Source organism: Struthio camelus, chromosome 3, assembly GCF_040807025.1.
Source record: "Struthio camelus isolate bStrCam1 chromosome 3, bStrCam1.hap1, whole genome shotgun sequence".
Lineage (NCBI taxonomy): Eukaryota > Metazoa > Chordata > Aves > Struthioniformes > Struthionidae > Struthio > Struthio camelus.
This window is the reverse complement of record NC_090944.1, coordinates 24,102,724-24,129,222: the sequence shown is the minus strand read 5'-3', so window position 1 is coordinate 24,129,222 and position 26,499 is coordinate 24,102,724. Positions and strand designations below refer to the sequence as shown.

At 36.1% G+C, this 26,499-nt stretch overlaps 1 protein-coding gene across 2 annotated transcripts in view; it reads right to left on the bottom strand.

Annotated features, from left to right (window-relative positions):
* Positions 1-7,759: 7,759 nt before the first annotated feature.
* NOL10 (nucleolar protein 10) overlaps positions 7,760-26,499 on the bottom strand; it is a 51,285-nt gene continuing 32,545 nt past the window's right edge. For both annotated transcript variants that reach the window (XM_068937183.1, XM_068937184.1), the window contains 8 exons: positions 23,605-23,731; positions 21,821-21,900; positions 21,590-21,688; positions 20,514-20,600; positions 18,479-18,652; positions 17,842-18,089; positions 12,596-12,698; positions 7,760-9,210 (listed from right to left, as the gene is read on the bottom strand). In XM_068937183.1, coding sequence (XP_068793284.1) covers positions 9,091-9,210; positions 12,596-12,698; positions 17,842-18,089; positions 18,479-18,652; positions 20,514-20,600; positions 21,590-21,688; positions 21,821-21,900; positions 23,605-23,731 — 1,038 coding nt within the window. In that variant the 3' untranslated portion in view covers positions 7,760-9,090. The remainder of the gene's footprint in view (positions 9,211-12,595; positions 12,699-17,841; positions 18,090-18,478; positions 18,653-20,513; positions 20,601-21,589; positions 21,689-21,820; positions 21,901-23,604; positions 23,732-26,499) is intronic.

Below are 26,499 nucleotides of genomic sequence, written 5' to 3'. Positions count from 1 at the left end.
TCTGTTTCTTCAACGTGGTTTATGTCAAGATGATGAGATAGATGCAACTGAAATAATGCATAAAAAGCCAGAGGTAGGATTGTCTCAGAAGCTGCAAAACTTCCTGTGATTAAGACGTTGTTTCCACTTAGCTTTTATTGGTTAGCTGCCAGCAAATCCCAACTACACAAAGGAAAAACATCAGCACTGATAATTTTCATCCCACTATTCCTACTCAGTGTAGATATCTGCTGAGCTGTTAGGCCAAAAAAGCTAAAGATAGTTTGAAGAGCTGAAGAAGTTGCCTATCAAACTGCCTATAACTACTTTGCCCTGTGAATAGTTTTAGCTAAAACCATTTTTGGTCAGCTGCAAGGAGACTGGACAACCTGTTGCTGATAGCTGCTGTTGGTCACTTTCTTGATGCTGTCAGTGTCAAAATATGCCTACCCACAAGGAACAGAAGATAGAAAGGGTTCAGACAGCTCAGTGCTCCAGGGGTCACAAGCTGCAGGCACTTCAAACTGCTGCTCCCCATAGGCACTCATTGACTCAGGCCTTGTGATGAGATAACGCTCAGTTATCTAACCCCCAGTAACTCAGCAATGTCAAGAAAAAAATAAAACAAAATAAAGGTTTGAAAGAGATTACTGTTCCTGGTTCTGTCTGACCAGCTCTAATAGCCATTTCCTGCTGGCTAGAGGAATCTAGTATTTTAAAGATACTGAAGTGCAAAAAACCAGAGCAGGTCAGGACAGGATTCTACCCTCTAAGAGAAAACGGTGGCAAAACTAAAAGTTAGAGAGTCTTCACCGAAAACCCCAAACCAGAATAGACTGGTTTCAGCTCTTGAAAATGTGCCATTTGCATTGATAAGCTCTTTTTTCTTCTGTTAAAAAGTGTTTTAAGAGAAACATTTTGACCAGAACCCACATGATTTTCCATCTCTCCTCTCTCCCTTCCTCCTTGGCTGCTTTACAGATCACCACACCACACTGTTACTCTTTTTCAAAATTATCTATTTCTACAAGAAATTCCTCTAATTTCATGGGGAGCAGTGACCTGTGTGAAGGAAGGAGTTCTGCCCCCCCAGATCTTCAGAGGCAAGGAAAAATAATCTGTGTTAATTGATATAAGAGTTCAATTACTTTTCCAGGGTTAAGAGGAAACATGCAAGTCTCCCCAGAGAGCAAGGCATCCACTGCTGTGCATCAGAGTCGTGTTCACTATTCTTTACACTGAAATGCAATGTTCACTCAGATACAAAATCTCCCTTGCTTTGGTCACAGTAAATATCCATCATATGTTGGCAGTCTTGCCCTCACATCTATCCAAAATGTCACTGTTGAAGTCAGCTTTCATTCCCACCATTCCAGGCAGGTCAACTGACTCCTGAATGCCTAAAATAGCTTTATGTCTCCTCACGCTCTGCTTCTCAGCTCTGGAGAGGTTTTCATCTTCTTTCAGTTTTGACCAGAACCTCTCATAGTTTGAAAGACTGCACAGGGAAATAACGACCGGCTCCTTCAAATTCTTCCTAAAAAATACATCCCTCTAAGCTTACCAATACTTCCTCCTATCGGTATTTTCCTCCCTAATTGACTAATTACAGTTAATTTAACAATACTAGTCACCAGCTGTGTGCAGATGTGGGGGATTAAAAACAATGTTCTTTGGTCATGTCTATATTATTAAACTAAATAGCGTCAGACCCACTCCTAAGCACGGGAACATCATCAGCTATACTTTACTTTTATGACTATTTAAATTGCAGTAACATAGTTACCATGGCATTGTGCAAAAGAGAGTTGTTGTAACCTGTCTAAAGTATCTTAGATAGAGGATATTTATTTGCTGTGGAGATCTGTTTAAAAATATTGCCTCATATTTAGAGCGTAACTGTGTCACAGTCTTGTTGGGCAATCTCTCATTTACATCTGGGAAAGGAGAAAAACATAGCAGCTATGATGGGAGTGTCACAAACATTCCTCTTGGTTCAGTTTACAAGAGTATCAGCAAAACCCTAACAGACAAGATAATTATTTTTCATTACATTGCCATTTGCATAAGAAGATTATATCCTTACAGGTAAGCATGCGGCCTTTTATGACCACAACCTCCTACTGTATGCATTTAACTTGTGATGTTAAGTTTCAAAGGATATTTCAAAGGATAAAATACGTAAGAAAATATGTTTACAGGAGAAATGTAGGTAAACGTTATGGCCATAGAATGTGTTACTAAACTAAAATGGTATGTAATTATTACGTATTTCTGAATGCTCTAACTTTCTGTGCAATTGTACATAACGTTCCTAGACGTAGGCCAATTTCTACTAACACAAGAGTAAAATTCTTCAAAAAATTAAAAAACAAAACAATCCACTCAACAAATAACCCAGACGCCTACTAAACTAGGGCTAGAACAGTGGTTCAGAAGCATACGGAGCAAGACAGGTGGGTTTTCTTTTCTGGTTAAAATGACATGCACCCCTGATCTGTCCCAAATGACTTGCATAACATCACATGCCAGCTCTCCTACCCCCACATGCTTTGATGTCACAGCACTGCAGAGCTCTAAGCTCATACAGATCCATTCTGTTCAAGGTGTTCCTATTTGCAACCTGTTATTATCATTTTAGTGCTCATTCTCAAGTCTGTGCTATATCTACTAATTTGCGCTATAGGTCCTGATATTCATGGAAAAACTGGAGTGCAGAGATAAGACGCCCCACAAGAAATAGCCAGATGTTAAAACAAGAGATAATAAGTAGGAGAGAGAGAACAGCTCTGGCAGAAGCCGCTGTAGGGAAGGGAAGGGTGGTTCCAGGAACTGGGAGTATAAGTTTTGATTAGGGCTGGGCTGGTATTTCCCACTTCAACTGCCTAGTTTTCTCCTTAAGGAGGAAATGGGGTTTTCACTTTTGCCCCACGCAAGGGAGAATTAAATGAGAACAAGGACTTGCTTTCATAGGTAAGCTCACCCAAATGTCATTTGTAAAGCATGTCCATGCCGGAAACAATAGTGTTTTGAGCTCCTACCTGATCTTGCTACAAAATGATTGTACTCATATAGGAAAGCTCTAACTGAATGTTACTGTCAGAGTAAATTCAGCACTGTATCTCTGCAATTATCTCTTTCAAACAGCAAGAGAAAAATGATTGCTTTCTGAACAGCAGCCATGTTCAGGGTTGATCTTCACTCCTTGCAAACGCGCTGAAGCCTGAAAACACTGAGACAACAAAGCTTAGAAGATGAGATCCTGAAAAATAAAATCAGCAACACATAGGTGCATTTTGGAATTTACACTAGAAGCACTGCGGATGATTCACAGCCATTGCCGTTTTCATTCACCTATATAAAAAATAGATTACTTTACCTCTGGTTATGCTTGAATGTGCAAACTTGTCAGTACCCTAGGATGTTCACCAATATCCCATACGGAAATGCCACTTACAGTACAAGTGTGGGATATGGTGAATAATTCTAAGAAAGCACGCATGAAATCAAAGAAAGAAGAGAAGGAAAACAAAAGGATGGTTCAAGCTTCCCTTCCTCTATCACCTTTCCATGCTATCAAGAGAGATTTGCCACTAGGCTCCATGTGGATCAATGATCTGGGCCAAATTAAAAAATAAAAGAGGAAGATAAAAAGCAGTTAAAACGAGCACAGCCATCAAAGAGAGGAATGGGGCAGAGAGAAAGCCTAAATTATAGGTCTGGGAAAGGGGTGTGGAAATTAGCAATACCCGGTTTTATAGACAGACTGACTTTTAAGAACAGAGTAGCGTTAAAAGGTTTACACTTATCCAACTACAATGTTTTTAAAATGCTGGGATTCGTGTTGCTCCAGTTGTGTAAGCTACAAGCTTTGCTAAGTCTGGTTATTTTTTGCCAGCTGTACAATAAATCGTTCATTTCAGTGATACAATAGGGCTACTTCTTCATGTTCATCACAGAGAGTCAGCTGTTGAGTGAAACGGGCTTTGAAACGGAGATAATGATCAAGAGCTAAAGTTTATTAATAGATTTTCTGTGCTTTCATTCAGCTTATAAAATCTTACTTCCCAAGATCAGACAAAATATATTAGCTATGGAAACAAGCCAAAAAATGTATTTAATCTTTATGAAAAGAGATAAAAAGAAAGAAGTGGTGAGTGATTCAGCTGAGGGATGGGACAAAGGTGAAAAATGACTCCAGTCAATTAACGCTGCATGCCTATTTCTTATGTCCTACAACCAATCACAGAATCATTGGGCTTGAGAGGTCCTCTGAAGTTCATTAATCCATTCCTCTTCCTCAAGGCAGATTTCACTATACCTATGTGATTCCTGCAGATGTTTAATCTGACATTACCACTCTTTCAACAGATATTAAACAACTTCCCTCACTCATCTATTCTACTGCTTCACTATCCTACCATATTTGAAAGTTTATCCGAGTCTTTCTTCCTGGAATTCAAGTCTACTACTCCTTTTCCCCATCTAGGGTGAATGAACATAGAGAACAAAAATAGGGATGGAATATTCTGAAAGGGGAATGGAATATTCTGAAAACTGTTACAATCTCCCCCACAAGTCTTCTTGAAGTTGGTAATTCCAATTCATACCTACTTTAAAGTCCATACATAAAGGAACTCCATGAGTTAAAAAAAAAAAAAGTATATATACATTTTAAATACACTCGATATTTATACAGGGAAATATTTTAAATCATATTTCACTATTATTTTCAGATACAAAAAAAGGTGCTGTAAGCTCTTTCATTGTTTTGTGTAAACTGATAAATGCTCTCAATTTCAGACAACTATCAGAACTCAACAGGAACTCAATAGGCTTCTTGGTTTGTTCATAGCATTTTGGAAAGAACATTACACAAATAATTTCAGTTCAATGACAACAGATTACCTGAAGTCAACTATACTACTTGTGGAGTAAGATGGTACTGAAGCATAGGGGACATGTCAGATCCAGGTCTTCTCTCTGTCTTGCTGTTATTTCACATACATATCTCTAACCACCAAATTGAAATTGAAAATTTATAGTGAGTTTTTAAAAGAGATTATTAGCACTAAATTCTCATACATATGAAATAATCAGGGTTTCCACACGGCCGTAGCATCTGGTCATTCTTGCCTTAGAGTAATCAACCTTGAATGTCAAAAGGATCCCAGCAGCTGCTGAGCTTCTAGGACCTGCAATACTGGACCAATACTTATTCCTGTAGGATTGAAAATGAAGTACTATTAACAGGAAAAAGGCTGATATAATCAGGATGATACCTAAGGAACTCCTGTTTAGGTTGTATCATGAAGTTAATTGCTTGCAATGATATTCCATTAATATGTCAGCTTCAACTGAAACTCGATTTTCCCCCCAAACAGCTGTTCAAGGACATTAACCTTCTTTATCGATCTGAAGAATCTGAAATGTGCTTCATGTTAGGGCCCTGAGTGCACCAACAGGCTCTTCTACCTCTTCCCACACCTTGCCAAGGGCCTGGCAGCCTGTGCTCAAAGCCAGCCCTGATACACTTCAGCTAAATAAGCGGGGATCAGACCGCCATGAAGAGAGCTGTACGAGGAAGAGCTCTGAGAAGCCTCTCTGGGGACCTCCCCTCCTTTGCTTGGGAGCTGCATTAGCCTTGGTCTTTGCCTAAGCTGTGCTGCAGGTGTGCCCATGCACCTCACTGGTCCTGACCCACTGACCTGAGCTTGGACCTGTCCTTGTCGCTATGGACTTATCTGGTAATCTGGGCTGTTGGCTGAACCTCATTACTGTCACCCAACCTGCCCTGCTCTTCTTGGTTGGTTACGGCAGGACTGCACCCGTCGTTGGAGAGGTCACTGCCCCTGCTTGCCTTGTTGTTACCCTCAGCTCCCAGCTCCCTTTCCTTTGTGGAGCAGCCCACTCTTCTGTTCCTTCACACTTCAAAGGCAAGGCTTGCAAGGATCTGTCATCATATTTCACTGAAAGATCTTGGGCTTGAATGCGTGTCATGCAGCTCAGCACAGCCTACCACCAATAGCTCATCTGTATTCCAGAGTTCAAGCGTTGGACACCCTGAAGGAGCCATGCCTAACAACTCTGCTACCAAAATACAAACATTTAACACTTCTCCTCACTGAAGTGAGCAATGTATAAAGAACACTGGCCTCTTTCAAACATGCTCTAGTCAGACCAAGGCTAGGAAAACCACTCCTCTGGGTATCACTGATTCTAAGCATCTGCTGGCATCAAAACCTCTAATTCCTAAATTAGGTCATGGGAAAAAGTAGCCTTAGGTTAAATATTAGCTCAGTTAATTTACTAATTTTGACATTATATACTTTCTGCTTTAGAGACATGTCAGGTGTCCACGTGCATGCATTAGAATGATACGTACTTCCTTCAGAAATACAACAGCAGCATAAAACAACCTTTGGCACAGAATCCTGTTACTGATCAATTCTCTCTGTTTTTTTTTGAAACCTATATTGGTCCACTGGTTACCTAACAGCGCATGAATTCAGTTATGGCTAAGATGCAGATTATATAGAGTTTTGCCCATCAACTCATGCGACTATCCTGCTCCACCAGGATCTCTTACAAGCCTTAAGCAATCAAGTGCACAAATCAAGAAACTGCTGAATGAAGAACCAGCCGCAAAGCGGGTGCTCCTGGACAAAGATAAGCATACTGAAGGATTTATAGACACAGTACAGCCTTTTTTCTTGAAGGGGTACATCACAACTGGTGAAGTTCAGTATGAAGCTCAAGAATATTCAGACACTCAATCCAACTCTCATGCTCTCATTCACAAATACTGTCTGTGACCTCCAAATTTCTAGGATTATTCTCCAGAATGACTGGTATTCCTTACCCAAGCTTTTAACTCTAATTAGCCTTACTATGGCAGTATTGTGTATATATATATATATATATATATATATATATATATATACATACACACAATTTATATACGTTGCATATAAAAATATGACAAATTTACAGGTGAACACTTCCAAATTCCTGTTCTTACAGTACCAGTTCTGTCAAACTAATCCTGACTCTCCCTGTATCAATCAGAGCTGTGGCAACTCCACAATTAATCTCTGCACGTTCAGTACAGTATATCTATGAAGAGAACATATCTGAACTGTGTGCAGATAATTTCCAACCGATAACACAATGCTCCAGAGGAAAGATGTTATTGTTGCACTAATACATACTTTAACTTATTTCAGTTGGATTTCAAAGGTTCGAATGTCACCAAAAGAAAATACTCCAAAAAGAGGGACTCACCCTGGAGCAACCATACTGCCTTAGAGTTTCTCAGTGGCTAAAGAGAAGTGATAATGGTACTTTTCGATACAAGGTACAGGTGAGACTGACACTGGAATACTGGGTAGTTCTGTGTTAAATAGAAAGTGCGGCAGGTTCACAGACAATGTAGAAATTTGAAGAAAAAAAAAAAAACTGAGACAATTCTTGTCCTGTAGTTGAACGTAAAGACTTAGAGGGGACTTGTTCATAACGTATGCTTCAAAAAAGGAAATACCATGCGCAAAAGGAATTTTTAAATTAAAGGAAACAATCTAATTAAAACCAGAGGCAGGGAATTAAAACCACGTAAAATTAAATCAGAAGAAAATAAATTTAACTGTGCGACCAAATAATCTGTTGACTAAAAATTAAATCCTGATCAGAAAACATCTGGCTAAGATTTAAAAAAAAAAAAAAAAAAAAAAAAAAAAAAAAAGGCTTCCCTTAGTAGTTTGATTCAATAGTAACCAAATAATAATTGTTAGGTTTTTATTGAAATAACTGCAAAAATGTTGTGGTAAGTACTGGACAGGAGACCTGACCAGATTAACAGTCTCTCTGGTTTATAAAGTAAAACACTTAACAATTTTCAAGTCTCAAAGTGATTTACAGGGTTGAGGTGATCCATTGACTCTTGCTGGATCTAAAGTTCAGAGTTTTTTTTGGATTTAGCAAAAAGGCAAATTATAAAGCTTTTTAAAAAGCAGTAACAAAGTTCCTTGAAGATCAAAGGTAAAATTAATTTCTTTTTCTATGTGGTGGACTATTTATGTAAATGAAAGATAATGAAAACCAAGAAGACATGCTGTATCCTGCTTAGCAGCAAGCATTCTAATGGTAATCAAAAAGATGATACAAAATAATCAATCATTTCCTTATCATAGGTTCAAGTTTCTGAAGTTATTTAACTAAACTAACTTTGAAAGAATGGAGACTACCTGTATGGCCTTAATGTGCTGGGTATGCAGACATATACTACATGATGTCTACTGAATCACGGATTTCTTTCCAAAACACATTAAACCTGGTACCAAGGATTCCAAGTAAAGGCAACGTTCACAAAACTTTAGCTTAATAAAACTTTCCTTTCTAGATTCCCCTTTGGACACCAGTGTGGCAAAAGAGATTTCTTATAGGGTGACTCCCAGCAATGCAACCTGTCCACTCTCCAACTCTCCATTGCCCTCAGGATAGACTTCTTTTCCTTCTTTCTTTTTTTTTTTCTTTTTCTCTTTTTTTTTTTTTTTAAACCTCCTCTTGGCTACAGAGGCAGCCTAAGAACATAAAGTCTGTTTTTGAAAAACACAGTTGTATGTCACCCTTCTAGGAGTATAAAAGAAAAGAAAAATTTATAATGTCCTTGCAAAGAAAGTTTTCAGACAAAATAATTCACCCTTGATCTTAGATGTAAGTAGTCACAAATAAAGAACCTTTCCAAAAGCAAAAACACGCTGCTTGAGTTTAAAAAAAAAAAAAAAAAAAGAAAGAAAAAAAAAAGACAGGCAGCTTTGCTGTACAGATAAATTTTTATATAGACTACATCCAGGGTTACACAATAACCAGCTGCTGATGCCTTCTGCACAAATACAATTCATGCAGGAGTTGATAATGCACCATACTCACAATGCCCTTTTGCCAATATTTAAACTTTCATAAGCTTTTCAATAGTTAATACAGGGTTTAGCAAGTTCTGGTTTCTGTGTCCATCACTAACAAAATACAAATACATTTGTACTGTGAAGTTCCATTTTCAAATGAAAAATGAGAGGAAAAATCAGTGTCTTAAAAAATTTAACATAGAATAAATCAATGAAACCGTTGCCCTCTTCCACGTTTGCTCTTGAGGTGGCCAGCAGAACGCCTGAGTGTCTTCCTCTCTTGACGATGCTGTTTCTCAGCCTCCTGCTGTTTCTTTTGCTGCTCTGACTGGAATATTAGAACAGAAATAGGCACGAATTAGAACCCCGAACCTCAAAAACCAATGACAGTGCTAAAACTTGGAAGAGCTCCTGAGCACCAAACAGTAAAAACTTTGCTGGTGCTAGATCTAGAATTGTGGGAATGGGACAATGTAGTAGTTTTAGCAAAAAAGTTTACAAAATGGAATTTTATTCTACTCCAGTTCTTGCAAACTTACGTAATACCTCATTATTCAAGTATCTGCATTTTTAGTTAGAACCTCTTCAGAGAAATCTGGAAATGATAATACAAGAACATTTATAGTACTTGTCTTACACTGTACCCACTGATTCTGCCTACCTCTAGGTAGTCATTCAGGGTGAATTCTTAAGATGAAGATGTCAGAAAAACACAGAATAAAAGCATGCATTTCAGACAAAAAACAGTGTCTAACTATAGAAGATATAACTACACTCCAGAATTGATGCTTTAATGTGCTTAAGAAGGTGGGGCAGAATCTGAGACTATTTAATACTTGTTAACCAAGATAGGTACTATCATATTTAATATTTGCACAACTCCATTTTAAAAAGACAGAAAGGAAAATTAGTTCATTTCCCTGAAACATATGGGTTTTCTGAAAACATTAAAAGTATTTGATTTGAGTTGTTTACAACTCTAGATTTTCCATTTGAAAATGATTAAAAATCTCTGCACATGTGGTACACGTTCTGCTAATGTTTTTCCTCTCCATCAAAAACGCACTGAAAGAGTTTCATTTACATACTACACAGATGAAAGGGCTCTCACAGCCATAAACTGCTGTCATCTCTGGAAGATTAAGGCTTGTCTTAAAACTAAGCATAAATCGGAACTAGTGGACTTGAACTAGCCAAGCTAAGGCAAGTGTCTGTGCTACAAAATACTCCAGGAACTTCAAAACAGCAGCAGAGGATGACTGCATTAACAGAGTGATACAATTACTATAATTCAAACAGCTGCATCCCCACTGCACCACTAATTCTGTATCAGCAGCACTCAAAAATCTGCTCATCTCTCCCTAAATCTCCCATTAAAAGTTTGAACTGGACCTGGACATTTGTATGCATAGATACAATTTGGGCTGAGGTGAGATACGAACCAATTTAACAAATGCAGCAGTAAACTCGTAACTGTATCATGGTAATAAAAGTTAGTGATACAAGTGGGGATTGAGAAATCCACTATATGAAAATATAAGTGGTTCCTTGCTGTCTCCAGACTTCATCTGAAACAGTCTTGAGAAATATTTCTTAACGTTTACTGTTACAGCTAGTATGCTGAAACTGGCTTGATTTGCATTAAAAGCTTTGTTTTTCAATAAAAAAGTACTCTACCTTTCTTCCTTTCTTTAAGTAGTTTAGAAAATCTGTTATTTTATCATATCTATTTGCTATGATAAAGCATGCTGAAACTGGAAAAACAGGATGCAATACTGAGGTACTATAATAAAACCCCCTGAAAAGTAAACTGTGAAGTATCAATGACAAACGATTGTATCGCTGGATTTGTCAGTGGTTATTAGGCACCTGGAGAGCTGTTAACATGACTCAACAGCTACAGTGCAACAGTCATATTCCGCCTCAATTCCACTGACCTACCAGGTCAAATGATATCAATTCTATGAAATCCCTTTTCCTCCACCAAATTTTTCTACTTACTCCTAGATATACCTGCACTTTAAGGATAGGGCATCACAAAGCAGAGGTTAATAATGATCAGAGTAATACTAAATTCCTTCTTGGCTTGCCAACTTCATTATCTTCATTTATTCAAAAAAAAAAAAAAAGTATCTTAACTGAGCACATGGCATGGCATGAATTCTTCACAGTTCCCTCTGCTCTGTTCCTTGGGACTTCAGAATATATACGCAGGGGACTGTTTATTTGAGAGAAGACTTTTAAGTCTTATTTTGTTATTCTGTTCATAGGAGATAAAGAGTCCTTCTTCAGAGGATGTGTTTCAGTAAAGCAACATCAGTTACAGTCACACATAAAAAATTCTGTATGCATTAACAGTAACATATTTGAAAAAAACAAAAAAAACTCATATCAAATGGAGTCACGGAAAAACGGCACTCTGCACCACTGCCACATCCATCCTCTCCCTCCTTACTCCCAGATCTTCACAAAACTGCTAATGGAAGCTGATAGTTCATTGTTCACCATCAACTGCAAGAAACCTTGTGGTTCAGCACTTTTTAATTTAAAGTTACTACAAAAAGAGCTGTGTTTTAGGAGCCCTGCAAAGCCCATTTCATTAGCTGCAAGGCACTAACATATCCATTATGGCAGTTGGTAAAAGCCCTGGAATGCTGATAGCAGTGGAATCTGTGACTTATTCCACACTCAACACATTTTAAATTCCAGAAATACAGGAATCAGACAGATATGAAAAAGGATATCTGAAAAGAGACAATAATCAAGTTAAAAAAAAAAAAGTAGAAATATTCCAATAAATTTGGTTATTTAAAGTTTTTAGTCAAGTGTACCCAAAGTGATAATCAAATAACTACTTAAACATTCCTGTGATGGTAGTTTAGTTTTATTTCTGTGATGAGAAGAGTATTTGACCAGCGGTAAGGAGAAATGTTTTTAGAGAAGACAAGTTTACCTGAGGAAAAACAGTGTTAACTGAAGTACCTTTTGTCAGCTGAAAAAACGATTAATACAGATCTTCAGCCTTTATAATGCATCCTTGTTTCAATTCTAAAACACTTTTCTAGCAAAAAAACCAATCCCTAAGGGTTCCACAAATCTAGCAAATGCATGCATGCACTTCACTACATCTACACTAGGATCTACAAAATTCCTTACAACAGGAAATAAAAATCTCCTATGGGAAAGACAGACAGGCAGAATCTAACTACATACTTCAAATGCAATTTGGCAAGTAGAACAGGACCAGAACTCATTCTTGTGATTTGTGTTACAAAAGTTCAATGACAAAAGTGGTCTGGAGCTCTGTCTTTATCATGCTGAGACTCAGCATCATTATCAACCAAGAGAAAGTGTATCAGCTACAGCACCCTGATTGTGTTTAGACCTGCAAACCAAGATCTGATGAGTCCTGGCACAGATGTCAAGTAAGGTCACAAGCTTCTGATGGTACGTCTGCAAATAAACCATGCAAAGATAGAAGCCAGTATTTTCCACTGAAACCTAAGTTTTTATGAGCGCTGCCTGAGTTATAAGGGCATAAACACACAGAATACTACCGGAGGCTTTCATTCTCTTGGCAAAAAGCAGAAGAGTTGGCAGCTTATAAAGAAATGAAGAGGGACATTTGTTTGACGGTTTTAAGGTTCCTGTTCCTTCATGCAAAAACTAAAGTTACTTGTGTATTATCTTAAAAAATTATATATATAGCTCACCTTTTTTAATTTGAATGTTGCCTGTTTGCTGCCTACTGTGGTATCAGACACACTGAGCGTGCCAAGTTTTTCTTCAAGCTTCAAACGATCTCCAAGAGTTTTCCTGCAGAGAATAATTAACATTAGTTCCTATTCTTGCCATCTTATTACTATAATAAAGACTGATAATGCAGTCAAAACTAATCTCAGATTCTCTGAAACCTTGAAATTCCGTAACTCTCCAAAACATTCACTAAAAAAGAAAGAAATGCAAGCTCAAATCATTCCCTCCAGATATTGCTTACAGTATTTTTTTTTTTTTGATTTATGTAAAGTTCCTTGTTTTTTCTTTTAAAAAATGCATCAGGCCTAATCTGAGAAAAAAGACTTGCCCTTCCATTGCAATAGTTTTCTATGAAATGTCAGAAGAAGTCAGGTATATTCAGCTGCACTTGTAGGTATACTTCACAAACGAAAATACAACAAGTATTTTAAAACCAGATGCATCCAGTTTGCTTGAAATCCTATATTGCTGAAGTCCTTCCTCCACTTTAGAGGGAAGGAAATAATTCCGAATATATCTTCAAGGTAACGCATCACAGAATGCACCACTTCACAGACAGAGATAAGCCACTGAATCCAATTACAAATGATTGTTTTGACACTGAGCCTGGAACAGTGTAATGCAAATAGTTAAAAAATAAAACAAGACAAAAACAGAATAATGCAAATGATTGAATCTGATAAACAAGACAGTTCCTGACCCTATACAGAGCTTTACATGAGCGTATGCCATCAACTGCACGCTGCCTGTCAATTAATTTCTGTAAGCCCTCTGGTATACACCGTCCCTCAGGCACTGAACGCCAGCATTTGTCTATCCAGAGGCAGTTGGCTATCCTGGCTGAAACAGACACTACTTTCAGCTCCCCTAGGACTGGAAGTTAATGCCCCTACAAGGGTAAGGCATGTAGACGTGCCTCACTTGTTCCCGGTTACAAGCTGATTCTTAGTATCACCACTGATGACTTCAGTATGTCGGGTTGTAAACTGCAACAGCTGAGGAGTAGAAATACACCTTGTTCCCTCATAGCCTCCAGCAAAGGGGTGAGGCAGACAGTTAGAAGCGGTGCTTGCTCCAGCCAGCCTTGGGAAACACACCTGTGATTCCTAACATATGTACATGTACTTAGAACACTTTCACATACCTGTAAATAAATTCAGTTTTCGCAATTTGAGATATTGCTATTAGTACGCTACTAGATCTTTCTGAAGAAGGGTAAAAGACTATACTTTTTTGCACAAGTTTTAAAGTGCATGCATTAATAGCATGCTAGCATATACATTTTTGCAAATTACTTTTATGAAAGGTGGAAAATAAGTCATCATAAAAGTACGATAAGCAGCAATAAGCATGATAAGCAGCCACCAAAGGCCACGGAATTTCCACGGATGAAGGGCTCTCACACTGCGCCTATGTATGAAACCTCTGAAGTCTGCTGAATTTTGGATAATGAGCCGTTTATGTAACAAAGACTTTTCAGATCAACTATATAAAAAAAAAAATCACCGTCAAGAATTGCTTTATTTCTCATGACTAGGTACTTTGATTGTATTTTTTCTGTAGTATATTTTTCATTGAGTACATGTAAAAACTTGTGTGAATCGGGAAGACAAGCTAAGCCTTAGAGCTAACTATGGCAGAAGATCAGTCACTGACATTGTGGTGGGATTTCTACGTTCAAGTGAAGTTCCATTTTTCTCCCCTTTGAAAGTGAATCGGAGAAACATGGCTACTACCCAGCAATTATTTAGCATGACTGCCTAGGTACTGCTTCAGTCAGGAGAAAAATTAAAAGGAGGAGATATTAGAAAAAGGTTTTGGGATTGCAATTTTACTCAATAAATGAAATTAAGGCTATAGTTATCTGGAAATATGTAACCCCAAATGGTAGTGAATTGCACACACTGTGATATACAAACACTTAAAACAGCTATTTTTTTCCTCCTTTTTAGCATCCTCAATAAATTGATTCAATTGATATATTAAAAGCATTATTAAAAATGCTGCCCCTGCCCTATAGGTCTGGGCACTTCTTTTTTTCCTCCTAATAAAGAGAAAAGCTTTTAGGACTTTACCTGCTGTTTTATATTAGCAATACCCAGGAATGCCAACTATAGTTTTGTTGGCTTTTTTTTTTTTTTTTTTTACTCTCTTGGCCATCTCAGGGAATATATGTATTGACTGTCATACTTTACAGTATGACTATCGTCATTTCTAGCTTCGACATGCTCTAACTTTAGTAACAAACATTTTAAAAGTACACCCGCAAAATCAAAGGACCTCTTAGTACACTGATAAAAACTCTTTCCTGTTATGTGTTCCTTCTATGTTATTATGTAAGGAACTTACATAATAAGTAAACAAAGAAAAGTTTAAGTTTTGCATCTTTGCTAACACCTGCAGCAGGTTTTCATGCATAAGCACAGGAGTGCAAGAGGGGAAAAGGGAACGGAGAGAGACTTAAGACATCTGTTGCGTTCATGAATATTTTGTGCAGCTTTTCTGGACAAAGAAATGTGTAGACGGTTGGTCTACTAAGAAATTTATAGTATGCACCACTGCTTTAGAAGTTCGGCTTGGAGCTATGCTGAGTCAGGAACATGTCAAAAGAAACACCCAGTTTTATATAAGTCATAAACTGTTTCCTCAGGTAGAACATTATATGATTAGAGAAAAAAAGAACACCTAGCCATTAAGTGCATAGTGAAGGTATTAAGGTACTTAATTATATTGGTCACAGACCATCATTCCATAGCTTGGATAAATCAAATCAAAGACAAACATGCCAGACTCACCAGATTGTACATGCCACTACAGTCTTTCCAATTTTCACTACGTTATTTGAATTAATTACTTTTATGCTGACTACTTATCACTGAATAAGGCCAGCAGAAAACATATTTAGGTATTTTCTCCATAAAATTCTACTATGTAAAAATGCTTATTAACAAAAACAAGTCAGCTCACAACATTGACTCCTTATGATTGCAGAATCGTATCAGTGACATAGGATTAGAAACAGACACCAGCTGATAATGTTAAAATTTTGTTCTAAGAACTTGGGGAATATCAAACTACATAGTCTTAATAATGGCTCGATCAGCACAAATCGGATTAACGAGTATGGAAATAAGCGTTCAAACCAAAAAAAAAAAAAAAAAAAAAAAGACGAGAAGACAATTCAATGAAGGTAAGTCACAGACAAACACCAAGGATATAACACTGTCACATCCATTTTTTGTCACCATATTCTATCTTCAATTTTGTCTTCAACCATGATGTTATATCCTATCTGTGCATTTCCCAAACAGCAGGCAGCTAACATGAACCACCTTAGTTATGCACCACACCTTGCAAAATATTCTGTAGAGTACTAACAGTGAGCCTTAAAATATGTTTTCTCTTCCTCCACAGGGAGCCTTTTACATATTTTTCCATGCTTCATGTCATCTCTGATACTCCTCCAACCACTGGACAGTTCTATAGTATTTGCTTTCATTTTTTTCTGACCGAAGTAATGATTTTTCCCCCTCACTCTAAACACCGGATGAAAGATTTATTTCCTCCTGTACTGCACTGTACTATGTTTTTTTCCAGAGTGTTTCTTCTTTACACTTGCTTTGGCTTATGTACCTAACTTTCAGTCTGCTTATTCACATTTAAGCCTTCCTTGTTTTAAATAAAATGAAAAGAAATCTTAATATTTCAAATTGAGAGTCTTCCTTTTGACAAAGCAGACAAACTGACAAAAAACAAAAAAGTTGCTTCATCTTCTGGACAGGGAAAAAAGAAGAAGGTTGCTGTAAAAATTTACTAAGAAAAGCAAGAGTCCAGAATGAAAGGGTATATTCAGTAAAAAGAACAACAAAAAAAAACCTCTGTTTGTAAACATTTGCTGATAGAAAACAGGTAAGGGAAATACAAGAATCAGTTCTGCAGAACTGCTATAAATTCTAACTTACAAATCCTACTATTTGTATTTAAAGAGATTTTACAGGTATAATATGTAAATCATAGATTGCCATAGAAACAACCTATTAGTAAGACCTAAAGATTATTTTACACGATCCCAGGCAAAATTTGTACATTTAAAAGGAAAAGGTCAAAATTTAACCAAAGTTTCCTTAAGTAAATTTAGAAAATATCCATCAGAAAACATTCAGAATGACCCAATAGTACTTGGTAGTCAGTCATTAGTGACATAAAGAGATCAGCTCCACTATATGTATTATTCATTTTTTTCTTTCATTGTATCATTTGATTATAAATAAAAACCTAACAGCTATTTTTGGATCCATTTAGCCCAGCAACCTGTTTCCAACATTTGTCAAAATTCTGCTCTGCATCCACTTATGTTGCAAGAACTTTCAAGCTACTGTTTTTCAAGGGTTTAATATTAGTGTCTGCTCTCCAAGTAATAAAAGGCTTTTTAATCTCAACTTCTGAAGGGCTTAACTCACCTCTGAAAAAGAAAATCAATGAGATTTGTGAGCATTAAGCACCTCAAAGCCGAGTCCTTTAGTCTGCAATTCTAAAAGATAAATGTGCTCTTTATATAGTACCCAACTACTTCAGTTTATCAGCAATTTAAAGATAGAAGTGCAATGTGAAATTCAATTAAAAAATACAAGTCTGATTTTTAGTACTGCAAAAAAAAAAAAAAAAAAGTACTGAGTCCTAACAACAAAGGGAAAGAGTATTTTGTCAAAAGTTTCTGGATGCTGTAAAAATACCCAGACCAAAAACTTCTCCCTCTTACTACCCTGGATTCTACCTCCGACATAGTGACTAATCATGCAGTATATTCTAGTCTTTTGGAGGATCAGATCAAAAAGATCCAGGCTGTCAACCTCTTTATGACACTGGTGAGGAAACATAGCCAGTTCCACAAACAACAGCGGTGCGAGCAGCAGTTCACCAGCACTCAGTAATGGATCCTCAGATCTGTCTCAGAACATTGACTTTTACTCATCTCATTTGCATTGTTCCTCTGCCATATTTTAAACCTTATATTTGTTTAACTAGAAAATAAAACTTTTAACTGTGTCCCTGTAAGTTATATCCCTAATCATCAGATGCGGCTTTACTAATAAGTGTTTCCAAGACTATCATGCCAACTAACCAAATACAACTGGCCTGCACAGTAAAGAAATACTTGAGAACCCTCCACCTCCATCTATTAAAATAAGAATGTTAGTCTTACTTCATTAATTTTTGCTTTTTGGCAGAGTCTTTGAAGCTTCTGAATTCCTCTCCTTCTTTAATCTCAAAAAATTGAGGTTTCAGTAATGTTTGCTGATCCTCCTTGAACCTTTCCTGCCGCTTTACTTTTTCCTCTTGGCGTAAAAGTTTGCGCTGTTTCCTGACCTCTTCAACCCAGCCTTTTTCATCATCTGAACTCTCAGAGCTTTCTGCATCACTTGGTTTTCCTTCTGGTTCTTCTTCCTCTTCCTGCAGACAAAAATAGTTTAAAATAAGGAATCATCAACTAATTTTCTTTTCAAACCATTCCTGCAATTAGAGGACGTGACAGCTTTACATAAGCACAGTTGAAGACAACTTAAATTTGAAAAAAGCACTAACAGCAAACGAAGCAGAAAAAAGATTATAAAATTACCTCCACCTACACATTATATGTTCTTCTAACCTATATTTAGGTAGACATAATATTATTCATATCTGAAAACAAGCAATGATAACATTATAAATTATATCTAAATTACTGTAGGTGGTAGATATTTTTCCACTTCTTTCCTCTTTTCTTCTTTCTAGGGTAAAAAGTTCGAATGTCTGAAACAAAATAAAAAACTACAGATCTTCCCAGATAGAAAATATTTTACCTGTTCTTGTGCTTCCTTTTCCTCCAAGATCTTTAGTTTCTTCTTTCGTTTCTCACTTATTTTAGAAACAAGTGGGTTAAGCAGCCTAAATTCTTCACTCTGCTCATCTACCTGGAAATCTGGGTTCTCAAACATGACCTTAAAACGATCATCTTTGAGAAGGCTAGGCAGATTCTGGAAAAGAAGCAAACTGTGAGTTAGTCACAACATTCTGAAATTGGTAGACCAAAGTTCATTCAGTTAATACCTACTTAATTAAACAAAACCCCCAAACAGTATGGGATATGCCAGTTGCTTTCTCCTTCCAGATCATATAATAAAAGATTTATTTTAATTACGTTTTATTACTTTCACGAAGCAAGTAACTATCATTCTAAGTTATTCGTAAGCAAGATGGTTTCTTATGCACACTATAGACACCTTAAATACACTATCACTAATATTTTTGAATTAATGTTTCTCATATATTCAGCCAGCTAATCTGGAGATATGTTGATATCTATTGGCTAATCAGCAGTTACTCCAAGGCAAACACCCTGCCTGATCAGGATGATTCTAAAACATATAAAACAAATTATTAGGGTATAACATATCTTTATGCACTGTTACTATTGTTTTGGTGAAAATATTTAAGAGCAATGGTTTCTGTACATCTTAGACAGTTTTTCTATGCTGCCTTCACATACAGCAATGCAAAAGTCAATTTGTTCCCGTGAAAAGAAAATTAAGCCATTGTAAGTTATGTCACTGCCGAATTAGGCACAGTTCAAGCTTATGTGAATAAGCTATTGTTGTTGTTGTTTTAAACCACTGAACACACAGCTTTTTATCCTAAAAAGCTTATCTGCCAACACTGCCAAACTTAAAGCACATTTATCCCACCCCCACCACTACATTTCCACAGCTGTCTAAGAACGGGGGAAAAACAATAGAGAAAGGAATAACTGTAAATCTCAAATACAGAAGGTGTTGCAAATATGTGACTTGCAGTTTTATTTGGAAAATAAAATTCCAATTCCAAAGCCGCAAATAAACTGCTCTTCATGAGACTCTTAATGCCATTTCAGGAAAATAATATGTTTTTACATACTCTCATTAACTACTTAAAAATATGATCCATATTCCTAGACAAATTCCACCCTCCCCCATTTATTGAACGCATATTTCCATCATAATGGAGGCTTGGAAAGTTTGTATTTAAGGTGTTATCATCACCTACTTTTTCAACAATTCATGCTTCCTATCACCTCAGTTATAACACATAAGGTTTCATGAGATGCTCCACAAAGTTAATGTCTGCCTCGCTTACTATTTCATGAGAGCTGTATTCCTGCAAGAATAAGCAACTATAGAAAGACATCTACATAAAGCTCCACAGGTTTCTGCTAATTTATAGAGACTGACAAGGCAAATTTCTGCTATGCCACTCCCTCCTACCAGATATTAATCATTAATTCATTTTTCCTTTAAATAATATTGAACATAGAAATAGATTACTTTCAAAATCAACTATTATCAACTCCTGCGTAAGAGTGAACCATTTTGCCTACTGCAACTACATTATAAAATGTAGTTAACATTTTACTAACAATACTAACAAATGAAGTTCATGTGTATAAAAAAAGGCAATTATACTGCAGTGCTACTTTGGGAAACTGCCTGCTTTTTCTTTCTACAGATAACGCTATCTTGTTGCGGTCACCACCAAAATACCAACAAACGAAAAAAATGTTTTTTTGGACAACTTTGTTATTGACACTGCATTTAGCTAGCTTCTGGATTCCTATGAAACCCTTATCATCTTCACAGTGAGTATTTCATCATTATACACTTATTATATAGATGACTGAAAAGTTACTACATGGCATTCCTGGTACCCCAGCTGCAGTGAAGTCCACCTGTCAGAATAAGCTATCTAAGGAGTTAAGAAACAATGGAATTTTGAATCTGTTTGGCCAGATAACAGTAATCAGTCACTGTAAACAACTCTATTCCTGTGTTCCTAGTTAAAGCAATTTCCAAAACAAAAGCTCACCTTTTGTTTCCTTTTTCTAGTAGCCTGTTGCTCCTCTTCTTCTTCAATCAGTTTGAGTGCAAGCTCTTTATTGACTTTTGGAAGTTTCTGATGAGGATAAAGCAATTAATTAGTATACTATTCTTTCATGCAGAAAAAACCTACATACTTTACATTCATGAGTTTGACCTCCAAAGCATAATTTTTTTTTTTTTACAACATGTAACACTCACTCCTGATCAAATAAAATAAAAAACTACACTTATCCCACCGGTATGATTAGAATCAAACTTTGCATGCTATTTTAACAGACTAAGTGCTTCCTACAAAACCAGCATTACATTTATTAGCTTTTTCACTTATTAGATTGTTAGCCATTGGATTAAGAAAAAAGGAGAAGGTCCCCAAAACAGTGATCTTACTGAAGATAAACAAAAAGTATACTTGGACATTTTAGTAGGTGACTGAAAGCACATCATATTAAGAAGAAATAATTCTTATTCATTCTTACAGCCATTGGTGAAAGAGCTTCTTGGTTGGTTGAGAATATTCCCAAATACTAGCAAGGCTTGGAGAAAACTTATGTAGGGCTTCTGTATTGTTCTTCCTTGTAGGACATCAGGTTTGGTATTTTGAAAGCAATTATTTTTCCTTATATGTTGAAAAAATTTAATTTAGAAAGCTACTAAGCCTTCCACCTTCTACTAAGGTAGAAACATAGAGCTTCTACTAAGGTAGAAGCACAGAGCCCCTGAATAGTATTTTTATTTATCTCTCTCACAGTATTATATTTTAACGGCCTAAGTCATTTGGTTTAAAGACAGAAGTAGAAACTGCAAGTTTTAATCACCGGTTATCTGCTCAAGTGCCAAACGTGATGAGAGCTGTTCTTTTATTGTTTGGTATCACCTCTTCTCATTTGTAGGATTCATATGCATGGAAATGTTATTGGCTCCAATAAAAAAAAAATTAAGAACTTCACTCTGCATCTCTGATGACAAACAGAACCAAATCAAATCTCTGAGATACACTGAAGACGGTATTAATCTTTACGAAGAGTTTTCTCCAGAAGCTTACTCATTGGAAACAGGATTTACCTTTAGTTGAACTCTCTGTGCACGCGTTTCTTCTATTTTCTGTCTTATTTTCTCTCTTCTGTATTCTTCGTAAGCAAATGGGTTGGCCATCATTTTTGCCTTTAATCAAACAGAACGTAGTAAAGAAAAAATATCACTAATACAAGAGACAGTCTTTTACTTCAAAAAAAAAAAAAAGCACAACTATTTTATCATGAAGAGCAAAAACTTACAAGAATTAGCCTTATTTACCTTATGATAAAGTCGTATGTCCATGAAAAAGCCATGCATATATGCTCTGAGCAATGATGATCCAATGAGATGAGCAAGGCCTGGGAAAAAAATTACAGAGCATTCATTTCAAAGACCTTTGATATATAAAGAACTCCTATTCCAAGCAAGCCACTTTACTCAATTCAAGACAAAAAAGCACTGCCAACGCAATACATCAGTCTCTCTAATAGTCACATCTATTACATCAAGACCAAGTAAAACCACAAGCAAATCAGTTAGGCCAGCAAGAAATTTGAGCTACTTCAGAGCAATACAGTCCTTTTTTCTTGTCATAATACAAGTTATTGTGCACTTTTTAAAGCTGCCCACATTTACTACACTCTATAGAAAATTTAGAAGGAAAAGATTGAGAGAATTTTTTTTGAAAGTCCATACATGTTTGATTATCACTTTTTTAGTGTGGCATAGAGCTGTTTTTAATTAAAGAGTTTTGCCTTGGGTCATTATCTTTGAAGAATTAACATGATGAAAGAAATACAGTACCACATCAGATCACAAAACTGTCACCCTAGCCCCTAACCTCAGTAAGAATGAAAAAAAACTTAAGTGTTCTCACATTTTCATTTCATATATCTTCACAAAATTCCAAAACTGAGAAAAAGAGAAGCTTTTTATAAGTAAAATCTCCTCTGACGATACCAGATCTTTAGAAAATAAAAATTAACAAACTTATTCTAGAATTAAATAAAAAGTGAGATAACTCTGTGCACCTCAGAAAGCAAAGTTCTCTCTAAAAAGTTTTAGCTATTTCCAGGAGTCAGTCTTCCTGCATGTTCCAAAAAAAAAAAAAAAAAAAAAAGAGTATTCCAGTTAACGGCTAGTAAATAAAAAAAAAAAAAAAGGCACTAGGACATATGAAGTGAAAGGTACCCCTTAAGTTAAGCTCGTTCTTCATTTGAAAACTTACATTTACGCGGAAATCATATAGAGAATCAAAGCAGAAAAACTATGCCCAGTCAACTCTGTGTGGATAATACCATAATGCGTTAATCCGTTCAGTTTCAAACAAGGATCTGCAGGCTACATTTAGACCACCAGCTTTAGAAGATGCAGGTGCTTTGGAGGACCTTCTCCTTGTATGGCCCCTTGCCAGGCCTAAGTTAATTACCATAGAGTGGCATTTTATTCAGAGCTAAAGGAATTAAACTAACCTGGAGTAAAGCACTGCAAAATTACAGTACACAACAGGAAGAAAAAGGATTAACTAGTTTGAGTGAAACATACCTCCTCCATTTTCAATACTCTAGTACCATACATGTTAAAACTCTTGTTTTTGTTGGCCCTAGAACGATTTGTATTTTCTGAAGGAAAATATTACTTTTAATGAAGATATCTTCTTGCAGGTGAATTTTTTTCCTAATTTGCTATGAGTTCCAACATACTGTTAGAGCACCTAAAACATTTTGAAAGCTAAATGAACTTTTCCTGTGCCTTCCACTGAGTGTCTGAAAGCATACACAACAGATTCCTAGACATACAAAATCAACAAATATCAATCTTCTCCTTGGGATAAAAATCTTAGAAATACAAACATTTATTGTTACACTGGGCAGGAATCAAAGAACATAAAGCCATCAGTCTAGTATGTTAATAACCAAGAGGGTTAGAGGAAACTATCGCCAGTGGATTTCTAATAGTCCTCCACGTTGCCTGTATGTCGCATCTGAACTACAAACCTACACATATTAGTGTTCTAAAACTGAACAAAGCAACCAAATGAAGAGGAGAATCAAGTGTTTTACCTAAATTTTCAAGGTCTTTTCTGGTAACAAATTTGTAATCATCATAAACTGTGCTCTCTGGATTCTCTTCCAGCTCTTCAGTCAAGTTGTCCAGGAAGGAACACCATTTTGGGGCAGGTCCTAAAACCTGTGGATATGAAAGAATATTATAAAACTGTATATTCCTGCACAGAGAACTACAGCTAGACTCTCAGCTACCGTGCTGTAATAAAAGAATAAACAAATCCCTCTGAAAACAATGTACTTTAAGAACAACAGCAGTTAGAAAACACAATTAAACCTACTGCTTGCATTACCAATAAGGAATACTATAAATTATGTAAGGGTTATTTTAATTTAGGTTATTTATTTGAGGCCCACAATTTAGAGGCTTCATGTTTAGCTGTTTCAGGTCGTCACAGGCTCACTGAATAATTTATTAAAAGCTACCCTCAGAAACAAATATAGATACAATTATGAACTTAACTAATGGCACTAGATATTAAACTACTACGTCAAGTACAGCTGGATCTTGAACTCTTTAGCTCAGTAAGCAATCATGTTAAATCCTATTCTGTCCTATTGATTTTAATTAAGACAAAACATCACATGCACATTTCATATTTTTTATTCAAGGAAAAACCCATATTGTATGAAGAGATAATGGGAAACATTAAGAAAATATCTGCATATTTCCTCTGTGAGGCAAAGGATTTGTGGTTGCACTATCGATATACTTTTCCATATACACGTCCTTCAAATGTCCCAAGTTAACAATTAGCTCCCTTCACTGTTCCCTTCTGCTGTCCTGGTTGGAATCCCTCTCTATCCTTGCTGTGCCAGTATGATTATTTTAGTTAGTGAGCTAGCTGAATGGAAAAATTCAATGCTACATTTTTCTCTCTGGAGCAAATCGACATCTTAGAATGTAAAGTGGCTAGTTAACTTCTGTAGAGTATGACTTCCAGTTTGTCTGCTGAAAATGTATATGAAAAACTCCTCAATCAAAATGACAATACAGATAGTAATGGTTGTCATTCAAAACCAACATTAAGATCTTATTTGAGTATGGAAACAAAGAGAAGTGATTGTATATCTATAAAATACATAGCTTGTTTTAACATGATAGCTGTGGTAACAATAAGAGATAATGTTCCACATTTAAAAAATGTGTGTTAGTACTCTATTCAAAAGAACTAGTCTTTGAATACAACTACACATATGAAACCACACAGTTGTTTCCTAGACCACAATATTCGAGTATTCTAGACGTTAATATGGCATTTTAGACCACTGCTGTTTTTGTGTCAAGTACTATCTGAGGCTCTGAGATACTGTTTCTTCCAGTAAAAAGTAAAATATTTATAAAATTTTCTTTATAAGATTTCATTCCTAACTGAAAACTGTAACATGCCATCTCAAAAATTGCACTAGGCAGCTCTTTTTTTTTTACAGTGCTGCATATTTTATTCCGATTAGTTAAGAGCTCTCAAGGAAAAAGCTATGGTGTCACTGACAAAAAAGACATTACATATTTAATCAATTAAACAAATCCTCATGTCTGATCCAGTAATAGTCAGCTTAAGCATTATGCATACAACATTCAGATTGATTTCTTGTCATCATTCCAGTCAGACATTTTTGTCTCCATTTAGATTTTAAATTATTCAGTTATTGTCTCCAAATTCATTTCTTCAAAACTAAATTCCAAAACTAATATTAACAAGAATGCAATCCAACTATATTACATGTACCATTATTTCTCATGCCATTCAAGAAATCACTAATCAGTATTTCATTACCAGATGTCAAAATATGATGGGGGAAGGGATTTTATCTTAAGTTTACCTTAACTCTGGTTATGGATAAAACTGTGCTTTTAAAAAAAAAAAAAAACAAAAAAACCCACATTGCTTACTAACTAAACAAAACTTCTCTTGTAATCAAATTTAAGCACTGATGAATCTAAGTCTGTTGAAGATTGTTAGAAATGAGATTACCGAATCCTTGACTCATGTCTACTCCAATTAAGTAAAAGTTCCCCTTCATTCCATGTTGCTGACACATTATGTGAAGGTCTCTATCACTTCAATAAACCTTTTTCTTCACTTCCAAGTCTATAACACTATCTGTGCAAGATTTACAAAGTGCATATTACTCATCAGAATTCAGGCCACTCCAACTACTCAGGATAATCCCCAGGTGTGATCTTGTCTGGTGTAAATCTTTAAATGGACAACTAAAGCAGAAGTCTTAGAAAGAAGGGAAAAGAGTTTATATGCTATTAAACCATATCTCCACTTACTGTTCTAAATATCTCTGTACTCAAAACGTGGCATTGAGAGTAGAAGCTCTGTGGCACATAATCTGTTACGAAATACTTCAAAGCTAAAAGATCTGATTACTCAGTATAATCTGTGGAGCAAGCTGAAGGATCAGATCATAGAAGGCAAGGGGGAAACAAGATAATAAACAGAAAAAAGTAGTGACAGAATACCAGAAAAAATAGAAAGGTCAACTATTATTCAGATTTCTCATATTATCTGACAAAAAGGAAAACCCAACAGAGAAGTTTGTGTAAATTTTATTATTACCTTGTTTCCCCCTCTCTCAGCCTATCGACACTGATTGCCTACCTATTTTAGGATACCTCTGGAGTTTTGCTGTATGCACTGAAACAGAACATTTTTTAAGGCTAAAGGTGAAAGTAAGAAATTTAGAAATAAGAAAGGCAAACAAAACCAGACACAATGAAAAAAAAAAAAAAAACAAGCAAGACATTTCTTTCTTCTGCAAGTGCATTTATTTACAGGATTAAAATGCCACTGCATTTTAACTGCAGAGTTAGTGTACTGTTCAGAGTCTCTGCCAAAACAAACAAACAAAAAAAAAAAAGCAAAGAAGCTTTGGAGGCTG